The sequence below is a fragment of the Neolamprologus multifasciatus genome, chromosome 3, assembly GCF_963576455.1.
Source record: "Neolamprologus multifasciatus chromosome 3, fNeoMul1.2, whole genome shotgun sequence".
In the NCBI taxonomy this organism is placed as follows: Eukaryota; Metazoa; Chordata; class Actinopteri; order Cichliformes; family Cichlidae; genus Neolamprologus; species Neolamprologus multifasciatus.
Genome location: NC_140441.1, coordinates 355,465 through 369,241, shown reverse-complemented (window position 1 = coordinate 369,241; position 13,777 = coordinate 355,465). Strand labels below are relative to the sequence as shown.

Here is a 13,777-nt window from a genome sequence, read left to right as displayed (position 1 = left end):
AGACAGCAGCATGACGGCGCTGGTTGTGTGTCCCTGCAGAGTAATCAGGGGTTTGATGGCTGTGATTCTCATCACTGTGAACAGTTTCTAGTTTTTCTCTGAGTGACGTTCACTGACTCTGCTGTCGTCCTGTTTTTAGAGTTTTTGGCAACAACATCAAGGACAGACGACGCTTTAAAGACAAACGCTTTGAGATTTGGTGAATCAGCCGCCATCGGTCTTTGAGCGGAGCAACAGAATAAACATCATCATCATCATCACATCACCTGCTCAGGGAAATGTGTGTGTCAGATTATCAGGATACTGAGAAAGGAAATATATTTATTTAAGTAGAGATCAGAGTTATTGTTTGTTTTTAATTATTTTTTTATTCTTGATTCATGTTTGAGATTTCGTTTTAGTTCACTTTGAGTTTTCAGAGTGAGTTTGTTGTTTCAGTTGAGCTTTAATGTTTGAAGCTGTTGAGTTTTGTATTAGTTTATGAAAAGTTCACGTGGTTCATGTAGAGTCTCTGTAAATGTGCATCAACGGCTCATCAGCAACGTCGTAGTGACATGTTTCTTATGAATGTTTCTTTCAGTGTTGTCGTTTTTATTTTTATTTCATTAACTGAAACGTTTGTTTTCACAACTACTTTCACTGTTTAATTTCTTTAACTGTCATTTTGTCGGTACGGAGAGTCGAGAATCTGATCAGTCCAAAGCTCAGAGACATCAGACTGAAACATGACACATAAAGCTGATGATGTGTCATTTCTCATGTTTCTCAGCAGTAAAATTCTGTAGTTTAATTTCTATATGTAGTTTCTGCTATTGTCCAACAGGAGGCGTCACCAGGCTGGACAAGAGCAGCATAACACTATAAATGAGCTTCTGCACTCAGATATAACTGTTCATTGTGTGAACGCGCTGCAGGTTACCTTAAACTTGCGATTTGTGAATAGAGTCTGGTGTGAAGTCAGATCATTGATTAAGCTGGATGCTAAGGAGATGATCAGACCAGTATCCTACCAAACTCCCATTCAAAAGTATAAGCTGCACATCTTTGCTTACGAGGACGGAAAAGAGCACAGAGAGTGGTGGTTAAAGATCTTTAGGTATTGATGTTCTCCTCACCTGATCAACAGACTCTTAATCAATGAAATGTTTCCACAAAGAATCTAAATATAAGACGGTGATTACAATCAGAGTATGTTTCTAAGTTATATGAAACCTTATTGAACTCCATTATTAAAAACACAGTTCTTGTACGTGTTGTTTCCTGCAATGAATGTAAATAAATTGGTTTTCAACACAAAATACTTCACATCTTCAGGGAGGCAGCGAGCGATGCTGTTGACTTCAAATGCCTTTCAGTCTGAGATGTGGGCATCAATAACATCCTGCCTGCAGGATGTCTGTGAAGGTTCTCAGTCATCCAGATGATCGTAGTCTAAGGAGCTTGGAAAGAAAAGCATCTGGACTTCTTTAAGTTACTTGAAGACGTTTCACCTCTCATCCGAGAAGCTTCTTCAGTTCTAAGGTCAAATGGTGGGGAGTCCCAGATTTAAACCCGGTGGGAGTTTCCCCCCACAGAGGGACAAAAGGACCCCCTGATGATCCTCTAATCGCCTGAGCCAAGGTGTGAAACTGGGTGTGGGTCCCAATCAGCCAGAGTTTTGGGTGAGCTCATTGTGAAACCTGGCCCCACCTTATCATGTGATTTCCTGAGGTCAGATGGCCCAGGATGTGAGTGGGCATTAAGGCGTCTGGGGAGGGAACTCAAAACTGGATTATAGATGGCAGACAGTTGGTGTCGTAAACCACCGCCTCTGTTCAAAGATGGTCGCTCACAGTGGACATAGATGCTTCTTTCACTCCTCTTTCAAACCATCTGTCCTCTCTGTCCAAAATGTGAACATTGGCATCCTCGAAAGAGTGTCCTTTATCCTTAAGATGCAGATGGACAGCTGAATCTTGTCCTGTGGAGGTGGCTCTTCTATGTTGTGCCATGCACTTGTGAAGTGGCTGTTTGGTCTCTCCAATGTAGAGGTCTGGGCATTCCTCGCTGCTGTACAGCAAACACCACATTGTTAAGTCTGTGTTTTGGCGTTTTGTCTTTCGGGTGAACCAGTTTTTGTCTGAGTGTGTTGCTGGGTCTGAAGTACACCGGGATGTCATGCTTGGAGAAAACCCTCCTGAGTTTCTCTGATACACCGGCTACATAGGGGATGACAATGTTGTTGCGTCTGTCCTTCTTATCCTCCCTCGCTGGTGTCTGATCTTCTTTTCTGTGCCTCTTTGCTGACTTTAAGAACGCCCATTTAGGATAGCCGCACGTTTTGAGTGCTTCCTTTACATGTGTGTGTTCCTTCTTTTTCCTTCAGGCTTAGAGGGAACATGTTCTGCCCGGTGGTGTAGGGTCCTAATTACTCCAAGTTTGTGTTCCAGAGGGTGATGGGAGTCAAAGAGGAGGTACTGGTCCGTGTGTGTGGGCTTCCGGTAAACTTCGATGTTGAGGTTGCCATTCTCTTCAATGTGCACAGCGCAGTCCAGGAAAGGCAAACAGTCGTCCTTTGTGTCTTCCCTGGTGAACTTGATGTTTTTATCCACAGCGTTGATGTGCGCAGTGAAGGATTCCACGTCCTGTGTCTTGATTTTGACCCAGGTGTCGTCTACATATCTGTACCAGTGGCTGGGTACTCTTCCTTTGAAAGAGCCAAGAGCCTTCCTTTCCACTTCCTCCATGTAAAGGTTGGCTACAATAGGTGACACGGGGGAGCCCATGGCACAGCCATGTTTTTGTCTGTAAAAGCCTTCGTTGTATTTGAAATATGTAGTGGTCAGGCAGAGGTCCAACAGTATGCAAATCTGATCAGGTGTGAAGTTGGTCCTGTCTTCCAAGGAGCTGTCTTCTTGTAGTCAAAGAGGAGGTCATCTACACAGCAAATTCAAAAGTGTTAAATGTTTTGGTGTTAGTAGTCTTAGAGTTAATTTTACTCTAAGTAGAGTCACATTCTTTTAATGTAACTCTGAGGTGTAAAATGATAGTAGTTAAAATCGAGTGTTAAAAATGAGTGTTTCCATTTCAAATCTGGAGGTGTTACAATGGAAACATTAACTCTTGACCTCTTAACTCTGAACTCCTACAGGGGCTATGACACCAATAGAGTAAATTCACAGACTCCGCCCCCAGCACGGCTCCAATCGAAGCTGAAGTGAAGCCGTTTCAAAACATTTTGCTCTACATATTTGAGTTGTTTGCCATGCTTGGTAAGTCATGTTTTCAAAGATTGTTTCAATTATTGTTATTAGCTTTTACTTCTGTGGTTCTTTGGAGTTGAGACAAAGCTGTGTGAAAGGCATTAGCCATGTTGCTCGCTGATAGCATAATATTCTGTTTTAGCTAGCTGAAAGGTATTGTTTGCGGGCAAATACCACAGCCTTGAAAAAAGCTTGCATGTGAATTTTCAGTCAAATTTCTTGGTCAAATACAGTGGGGCAAAAAAGTATTTAGTCAGCCACCGATTGTGCAAGTTCCCCCACTTAAAATGATGACAGAGGTCAGTAATTTGCACCAGAGGTACACTTCAACTGTGAGAGACAGAATGTGAAAAAAAAAATCCATGAATTCACATGGTAGGATTTGTAAAGAATTTATTCGTAAATCAGGGTGGAAAATAAGTATTTGGTCAATAACAAAAATACAACTCAATACTTTGTAACATAACCTTTGTTGGCAATAACAGAGGTCAAACGTTTACTATAGGTCTTTACCAGGTTTGCACACACAGTAGCTGGTATTTTGGCCCATTCCTCCATGCAGATCTTCTCAAGAGCAGTGATGTTTTGGGGCTGTCGCCGAGCAACACGGACTTTCAACTCCCGCCACAGATTTTCTATGGGGTTGAGGTCTGGAGACTGGCTAGGCCACTCCAGGACTTTCAAATGCTTCTTACGGAGCCACTCCTTTGTTGCCCGGGCGGTGTGTTTTGGATCATTGTCATGTTGGAAGACCCAGCCTCGTTTCATCTTCAAAGTTCTCACTGATGGAAGGAGGTTTTGGCTCAAAATCTCACGATACTTGGCCCCATTCATTCTGTCCTTAACACGGATCAGTCGTCCTGTCCCCTTGGCAGAAAAACAGCCCCATAGCATGATGTTTCCACCCCCATGCTTCACAGTAGGTATGGTGTTCTTGGGATGCAACTCAGTATTCTTCTTCCTCCAAACACGACGAGTTGAGTTTATACCAAAAAGTTCTACTTTGGTTTCATCTGACCACATGACATTCTCCCAATCCTCTGCTGTATCATCCATGTGCTCTCTGGCAAACTTCAGACGGGCCTGGACATGCACTGGCTTCAGCAGCGGAACACGTCTGGCACTGCGGGATTTGATTCCCTGCCGTTGTAGTGTGTTACTGATGGTGACCTTTGTTACTTTGGTCCCAGCTCTCTGCAGGTCATTCACCAGGTCCCCCTGTGTGGTTCTGGGATCTTTGCTCACCATTCTCATGATCATTTTGACCCCACGGGATGAGATCTTGCGTGGAGCCCCAGATCGAGGGAGATTATCAGTGGTCTTGTATGTCTTCCATTTTCTGATGATTGCTCCCACAGTTGATTTTTTCACACCAAGCTGCTTGCCTATTGTAGATTCACTCTTCCCAGTCTGGTGCAAGTCTACAATTCTTTTCCTGGTGTCCTTCGAAAGCTCTTTGGTCTTGGCCATGGCGGAGTTTGGAGTCTGACTGGTTGAGGCTGTGGACAGGTGTCTTTTATACAGATGATGAGGTCAAACAGGTGCCATTCATACAGGTAACGAGTGGGGGACAGAAAAGCTTCTTACAGAAGACGTTACAGGTCTGTGAGAGCCAGGGATTTTCCTTGTTTGAGGTGACCAAATACTTATTTTCCACCCTGATTTACGAATAAATTCTTTACAAATCCTACCATGTGAATTCATGGATTTTTTTTTCACATTCTGTCTCTCACAGTTGAAGTGTACCTCTGGTGCAAATTACTGACCTCTGTCATCATTTTAAGTGGGGGAACTTGCACAATCGGTGGCTGACTAAATACTTTTTTGCCCCACTGTACACTTAAAACAATGTCTAGAATGTGAAATGTTGGTATAATGGTGCTACTTGAAGCCTGAAAACGATCTCCCATAAAAAACGAGCAAACAGCAGTAGCAGACGTCATGACTGGGTTCTACGTTAGCATTTAGATTCCTCCAGAGTTTTGTGCACACGGTTTAGGTAAAAATGAAAAAGTTTGAGGTTTTACATTTAGTTCAGTATTACCTGTTGTCTGTGTCCTTGTCTTTTGGAAAAATTCTTTACACAAGTACTGTCTCAAAGAGGATTCCTTTTTTTACTGTGCTGCAATTGATTTGTGCCATTAATTAGTGTCAACTAATTTTTATTCAATCTCCACATAGGATATGCTTGTGAAGATGGAATATGGGGGAGAGCAGAAGTGCGTTGCAGTTCCACAAAGTGATGAATGAAGGACATGCATATTGTATTTTGTATTTATTGAAATAAGTGATGAGAATGCTGTTATTTGCATTTACCAGCTCACCTATGTCAGACCTTTTGATAAACGAAATTCTAATGAAAGTGAGAACATGTACACTGTTACATCTTTCAGAAAATATTTTGAAATTGTGGTGCACAGTTCAGAATAAATGTTTTTCAAAAACCATTGCATCTTTTTAGTAAATGTTTATTTCCAAAAGAAATTTCTAGAAGTTCAGAACAGTAAAATTCCCGCTTTTTAGAATTAATTAGAAGATAACTCTTACGTAGTTAAACTAAAATACTCTTTGAGAGTTAATATATAAACTCTTAACACCAAGTGTTAAATTATCAACTCCAGAGAGATTTGGCGTTTAACACTAAATCAGAGTTAACGTACCAACTCTCCAAAAAGAGTCAAATCAACACTCTCTGGTGTGGACCCATATAGACACTTTAAAAGTGTTGAAATCAAATCTGACAGTGTTAATTTGGACATGCTGGATTTGCTGTGTAGATGACACCTGGGTCAACCTCCTCTTTGACTCCCATCACCCTCTGGAACACAAACTTGGAGTAATCAGGACCCTACACCACCGGGCAGAACATGTTCCCTCTAAGCCTGAGGCCCTCGAGGCCTGGACTTTGACATGATGAAGAAAAAGCTGCTGTGACGACAGAACTCTGTCAGCGCGACTCTTTGAACTGTCAGAAATAAAATGACAGAAAAAGTTCTGATAGCTCATCGCCCACTCTGTCCAGCTTTAACTGTAGTAGTAAAATACCTGAAGATTCCTATAGTAGGAAGTGAAAAACAGAAACTTTTCGTCTTTAATAGTTTATTGCTGAAACTGTTACTGAACTTTGTGTAATTTGAATGTTCATAAGGAAGGTTTGTATTAGCAGGAAAAGCTGGAAACCATAAAAATCAAAAATGTTTGCTTGTGCTTGTTTGTGGTGAGCAGCCGATCAAACAGTTCAATTTCAATTCAATTTTATTTATATAAACCACAACAACAGTCGCCTCAATGTGCTTTATATTGTAAGATAGACCCCACAATAATGCATACAATTAAGAATGATAAACTATAAATGTAATTTATAATGATTATAAGGAGCAAAACACACATTCAGGCCTGTGAGACTCTTTTAGACTCTGAGCCGTGACTCTGTGCTACATGCTCACATTTCTGCATCTCTGCTATTCAAACACACTTTGTATAAACTTTATTTTATTTAATATTCAATTATTATTCACAAGCTGCTCATTTTACATTTTCCTGACACTCTTGTATTTAAACCTGCTGCCGTCTCTCTGTGGACCCGGCCTGTACCATTACACTTGCTGTCCTTCTTTGACATAATGGTATGACCCAGTCTGTCCTTGCATGTGATTGGCTGCATGGTCCCACCCCTGCCTGCATGGAGACCAGCAGGGTGAAGATTCAGCTCCCACATTAATCATTAATAATAACTGACATATGAAAGTGTATCAGGGCCTGATGTGGCCGTATGTTGGACACCCCTGCTTTAGCTGCTAAGTCACGGCTGAATGAGCACAAACAGCTCAGACCATTGACTGTAGAAAACATGGACGACGCGACACCTCCCCAAAAATGAAGCCAAAATGTCTCTATCGCCCCCTGGTGTCTGACTGCAGTATAGGTCATAAACCCCGCCTCCTCCATGTTAGCGGATGGGACTGGGGTCAGACTAAAATAAATTTATTCTCCTGAGATAATTCTTTTCCAAAGATTCTTTCTTTTGTTTTCAATAGTTCTCATCACTCTGATTGATGTCCAAGGGGTCTCCTTTCCCATAAGTTTGATTCTAATTCCTACCGCGGTGATGTTACAGTGGGGCAAAAAAGTATTTAGTCAGCCACCGATTGTGCAAGTTCCCCCACTTAAAATGATGACAGAGGTCAGTAATTTGCACCAGAGGTACACTTCAACTGTGAGAGACAGAATGTGAAAAAAAAATCCATGAATTCACATGGTAGGATTTGTAAAGAATTTATTCGTAAATCAGGGTGGAAAATAAGTATTTGGTCAATAACAAAAATAATTCAATTCAATTCAATTTTATTTATATAGCGCCAAATCACAACAAATGTCGCCTCAAGGCGCTTCATAGATACAGAGAAAAGCCCAACAATCATATGACCCCCTATGAGCAAGCACTTTGGCGACAGTGGGAAGGAAAAACTCCCTTTTAACAGGAAGAAACCTCCGGCAGAACCAGGCTCAGGGAGGGGCGGCCATCTGCTGCGACCGGTTGGGGTGAGAGAAGGAAGACAGGATAAAGACATGCTGTGGAAGAGAGACAGAGATTAATAACAGATACGATTCAATACAGAGAGGACTGTTAATACATAGTGAGTGAGAAAGGTGACTGGAAAGGAAAAACTCAATGCATCATGGGAATCCCCCAGCAGCCTACATCTATTGCAGCATAACTAAGGGAGGATTCAGGGTCACCTGGTCCAGCCCTAACTATATGCTTTAGCAAGAAGGAAGGTTTTAAGCCTAATCTTAAAAGTAGAGATAGTGTCTGTCTCCTGAATCCAAACTGGAAGCTGGTTCCACAGAAGAGGGGCCTGAAAACTGAAGGCTCTCCCTCCCATTCTACTTTTAAATACTCTAGGAACAACAAGTAGGCCTGCAGAGCGGGAGCGAAGTGCTCTAATAGGGTGATATGGTACTACAAGGTCATTAAGATAAGATGGGGCCTGATTATTTAAGACCTTGTATGTGAGGAGCAGGATTTTGAATTCAATTCTGGATTTAACAGGAAGCCAATGAAGGGAAGCCAAAACAGGAGAAATATGCTCTCTCCTTCTAGTCCCTGTCAGTACTCTTGCTGCAGCATTTTGGATTAACTGAAGGCTTTTCAGTGAGTTTTTTGGACATCCTGATAATAATGAATTGCAGTAGTCCAGCCTGGAAGTAATAAATGCATGAACTAGTTTTTCAGCGTCACTCTGAGACAGGATATTTCTAATTTTAGAGATGTTGCGCAAATGGAAGAACGCAGTCTTACATATTTGTTTAATATGTGCGTTGAAGGACATATCCTGGTCAAAAATGACTCCAAGGTTCCTCACAGTGTTACTGGAGGCCAAGGTAATGCCATCCAGAGTAAGAATCTGGTTAGATACCATATTTCTAAGCTTTTCAGCGCCGAGTACAATGACCTCAGTTTTATCTGAGTTAAGAAGCAGAAAGTTAGTGGCCATCCAAGTCTTTATGTCTTTAAGACATTCCTGCAGTTTAACTAATTGGTGTGTGTTATCTGGCTTCATGGACAGATAGAGCTGGGTGTCATCTGCATAGCAGTGAAAATGTATGCTATGTCTTCTAATGATGCTGCCTAGGGGAAGCATGTATAATGTAAACAGAATTGGTCCTAGCACCGAACCCTGTGGAACTCCATAATTAACCTCAGTGTGTGAAGAGGACTCTCCATTTACATGCACAAATTGGAGTCTATTAGATAGATATGATACAAACCACTGCAGTGCAATACCTGTAATACCTACAGCATGTTCTAATCGCTCTAATAGAATATTATGGTCAACAGTATCGAATGCTGCACTAAGGTCAAGAAGGACAAGCACAGAGATGAGTCCACTGTCAGAGGCCATAAGAAGATCATTTGTAACCTTCAATAAAGCTGTTTCTGTGCTGTGATGAACTCTGAAACCTGACTGAAACTCTTCAAATAAACCATTCCTCTGCAGATGATCTGTTAGCTGTTTGACAACTACTCTTTCAAGGATTTTTGATATGAAAGGAAGGTTGGAGATTGGCCTATAATTAGCTAAGACTGCTGGGTCTAGAGATGGCTTTTTGAGTAAAGGTTTAACTGCAGCCACCTTGAAGGCCTGTGGTACATAGCCGATTATTAGAGATAGGTTGATCATATTTAAGATCGAAGAATTAATCAATGGCAGGACTTCTTTGAGCAGTTTTGTAGGAATGGGGTCTAAAAGACACGTTGATGGTTTGGAGGAAGTAATTATTGAAGTTAACTCAGAAAGATCGATTGGAAAAAAAGAGTCTAACTTAACATCAATGGAACTAAGAGTAGCTGTAGATAATATTACATCTGTGGGATGATTATTGGTAATTTTTTCTCTAATGATAAAAATTTTATTTGTGAAGAAGTTCATGAAGTCATCACTAGTTAACGTTAAAGGGATGGTTGGCTCAACAGAGCTCTGACTTTTTGTCAGCCTGGCTACAGTGCTGAAGAGAAACCTGGGGTTGTTCTTATTTTCTTCAATCAGTGATGAGTAGTAAGCTGTTCTGGCTTCGCGGAGGGCTTTCTTATAAAGCAACAAACTATTTCTCCAGGCTAAATGATGATCCTCTAAATTTGTGACACGCCATTTCCTCTCCAGATTACGAGTCATCTGCTTTAGGGTACGTGTTTGAGAATTATACCACGGGGTCAGGTACTTCTGATTAGAGACCTTAGTTTTCACTGGAGCTACAGTATCCAGAGTCGTACGTAGTGAGGAGGTGAAATTATTAACAAGATAATCGACCTCTGTTGGGGTAGCGTTCAGATAGCTGCTCTGCTCTGTGTTGGTACAGGGCATTGACGATGATAACAGTGGCTGGATTATATTCTTAAACTTAGTTACAGCGCTTTCAGAAAGACATCTACTTTGATAAAGTCCACTCTCCACTGCTGCGTAATCAATTATTGTAAATGTAAATGTTATCAAGAAATGATCAGACAGGAGAGGGTTTTCAGGAAACACTGTTAAATGTTCAGTTTCTATGCCATATGTTAAAACAAGATCTAGAGTGTGATTAAAGTGGTGGGTGGGTTCTTTTACATTTTGAGAGAAACCAATTGAGTCTAACAACAGATTAAATGCCATGTTGAGGCTGTCATTTTTAGCATCTACATGGATGTTAAAATCACCCACAATAATTATTTTATCTGAGCTCAGAACTAAATTAGATATAAAGTCTGAGAAATCAGACAGAAACTCTGTGTAAGGCCCAGGTGGACGATAGATGATAACAAGTAAGACTGGTTTCTGAGTTTCACAGCTGGGGTGGACAATGCTAAGCATCAGGCTTTCAAATGAATTAAAAGTCTGTCTTGGTCTTTCATTAATTAATAGACTGGTGTGAAAAATTGCTGCCACACCACCCCCTCGACCTGTGCTTAAAAATACAACTCAATACTTTGTAACATAACCTTTGTTGGCAATAACAGAGGTCAAACGTTTACTATAGGTCTTTACCAGGTTTGCACACACAGTAGCTGGTATTTTGGCCCATTCCTCCATGCAGATCTTCTCAAGAGCAGTGATGTTTTGGGGCTGTCGCCGAGCAACACGGACTTTCAACTCCCGCCACAGATTTTCTATGGGGTTGAGGTCTGGAGACTGGCTAGGCCACTCCAGGACTTTCAAATGCTTCTTACGGAGCCACTCCTTTGTTGCCCGGGCGGTGTGTTTTGAATCATTGTCATGTTGGAAGACCCAGCCTCGTTTCATCTTCAAAGTTCTCACTGATGGAAGGAGGTTTTGGCTCAAAATCTCACGATACTTGGCCCCATTCATTCTGTCCTTAACACGGATCAGTCGTCCTGTCCCCTTGGCAGAAAAACAGCCCCATAGCATGATGTTTCCACCCCCATGCTTCACAGTAGGTATGGTGTTCTTGGGATGCAACTCAGTATTCTTCTTCCTCCAAACACGACGAGTTGAGTTTATACCAAAAAGTTCTACTTTGGTTTCATCTGACCACATGACATTCTCCCAATCCTCTGCTGTATCATCCATGTGCTCTCTGGCAAACTTCAGACGGGCCTGGACATGCACTGGCTTCAGCAGCGGAACACGTCTGGCACTGCGGGATTTGATTCCCTGCCGTTGTAGTGTGTTACTGATGGTGACCTTTGTTACTTTGGTCCCAGCTCTCTGCAGGTCATTCACCAGGTCCCCCCGTGTGGTTCTGGGATCTTTGCTCACCGTTCTCATGATCATTTTGACCCCACGGGATGAGATCTTGCGTGGAGCCCCAGATCGAGGGAGATTATCAGTGGTCTTGTATGTCTTCCATTTTCTGATGATTGCTCCCACAGTTGATTTTTTCACACCAAGCTGCTTGCCTATTGTAGATTCACTCTTCCCAGTCTGGTGCAGGTCTACAATTCTTTTCCTGGTGTCCTTCGAAAGCTCTTTGGTCTTGGCCATGGCGGAGTTTGGAGTCTGACTGGTTGAGGCTGTGGACAGGTGTCTTTTATACAGATGATGAGGTCAAACAGGTGCCATTCATACAGGTAACGAGTGGGGGACAGAAAAGCTTCTTACAGAAGACGTTACAGGTCTGTGAGAGCCAGGGATTTTCCTTGTTTGAGGTGACCAAATACTTATTTTCCACCCTGATTTACGAATAAATTCTTTACAAATCCTACCATGTGAATTCATGGATTTTTTTTTCACATTCTGTCTCTCACAGTTGAAGTGTACCTCTGGTGCAAATTACTGACCTCTGTCATCATTTTAAGTGGGGGAACTTGCACAATCGGTGGCTGACTAAATACTTTTTTGCCCCACTGTAAATTGGGGTGAAACGTCATCATAAGAGCTTTGACTGACAGCTGCAGTCACGGAGAAACTTGCGTATCTCTGTTCGCAAATAGCAGATAGAGCGTAGGCTCTGAGAGGAGGGCCAGCGTTTACGCTACGAAAACACGACCGAGTGTTTTAACCTGACAGCCTGAGGTGTTCTTCAGTAAACTGGACTACCCGACAGAAGGACCCGAGGCCCCGCTGCACTGTTTCGGTAAGTTAAACGTGTTTGTAAGCTAATCCGTAACTACCGTCCTTAGCTAGCTCCTGAGACCTAGCTAGCTAAGATGAGCACTCGGCTGTCAGGGTTCGTTTAGCTGTGCAGGTGAATGAATTTACTGAAGAAATCAGCTTTATTTCAATGTTGAGGGATAAAATTTATATGTGAGTTTGATGGTTCTGTTGTCTTTGTGATTACAGGAGCTGCCCTCAGATTCAGACCTCAGCACCACCCAGTGACAGCAGACAGATCATCCAACATGTTCACATGTTAACTGCAAAATGAACTGATGGAAACAGTACAAAGGTTAGAGTACCACATGTGCTGTAGTGAAAGCTGCAGCTTTATTGATAAAGTTAAAGACAAAAAAACAAAAGGATTAATCACTCATGTAACTGTGTCACTGTATATCAGCATTAACAGGACCTCAGTTTGGTGTTTCACAAAGCTGCTGATCTCAGACCTGCACAGCTTCTGTTTTAAACACTTGATGTACTCAGCTGCATGAAGAGCATATGAGATTTTCTCACTGTTTTAATGGATGCAGCGTCACGTCACTCCTGCCTGGATTTTGCACTCAGCTCATAATCATCCATAGTTCGTATTTTCTCATCTATATCTGTGGGCAGGTCTGGTCTGGAACAGGTGAGTGATCAGCAGGTGTGACCAGCCCACCTACTGACCAATCAGCTGTCATGAGGGTGTGTCAGAGCTGTGTGGGGGGAGCACAGTTGTTCACAGAGTCTTTGTTCCTCTGATGAGCATCAGTGTTGATTATGGAAGCTCAGACACAACTTTACTCTCTGACTCTTCCTCCATCAGCTGCTCTGTAAGCAGTAATATAGGATCCTGTCTCTGACAGACAGATGATGACCTTTGATGACCTTTGTGCCTGTGAACTCTGTTTTTAAGTTCACTCTGAGCGTGAAACAGCATGAAAACTCAAATTTAAATGTTCATTTAATGAAACACGATTCTTCCTCACATCCTCCTCGTCTTCATGTTGATGCTACGCTCACTAAACATCATTAATACTTCACTCACACCAGCTTTGTCTCAAATGTCCAACATAATAAATCCCTGTGTGATGTGTGATCAGCTTTAACATCACTGTCACTACTGTGAGCGGAGCTGAACTCTCAGAAGGAGACAAACTAGTGTAAAACTGCGAGTAGAAGAGAAAGAAACTGAGACTGGATGAGATCCAAACATCTGGAGCTGATTTACATTCATCTGTTTAAACTGTAACACACCTGGATCCCTGTGATTTTATTATCACGGACCCTCACGTGAGATATGTGAGGAGTCCAGCACACACCTGCTTCCTGCTCTCTGCTGACATTGTGACCCTGAGCAGTCGTGTAACTGTGCAGAAGGTCGAGCAGCTGCTTCCTGCTGCGTCTGAGATTTATTCAGGAGGAAGAGAAGATGTGTTTGCTCTTCTTCTCTGGAGC

General features: G+C 42.2%; 1 protein-coding gene and 2 long non-coding RNA genes across 5 annotated transcripts in view; 2 read left to right on the top strand and 1 right to left on the bottom strand.

Moving 5' to 3' along the window:
- LOC146520919 (uncharacterized) overlaps positions 1-2,848 on the top strand; it is a 38,292-nt gene extending 35,444 nt beyond the window's left edge. For 2 of the 3 annotated variants that reach the window (XM_085154214.1, XM_085154212.1), the window contains one exon: positions 140-2,845. In XM_085154214.1, coding sequence (XP_085010340.1) covers positions 140-203 — 64 coding nt within the window. In that variant the 3' untranslated portion in view covers positions 204-2,845. Of the gene's footprint in view, positions 1-139 lie in introns of all 3 variants that reach the window. The other variant, XM_085154215.1, reaches the window with a different exon arrangement.
- LOC146520913 (uncharacterized) overlaps positions 1-13,777 on the bottom strand; it is a 214,401-nt gene that overhangs the window by 42,670 nt on the left and 157,954 nt on the right. The gene's annotated exons all lie outside the window — the stretch shown is intronic.
- LOC146520918 (uncharacterized) lies at positions 7,356-10,064 on the top strand. Its single transcript, XR_014873261.1, has 2 exons — positions 7,356-7,695; positions 8,183-10,064. It is a non-coding gene; the product is annotated as an uncharacterized LOC146520918 (long non-coding RNA).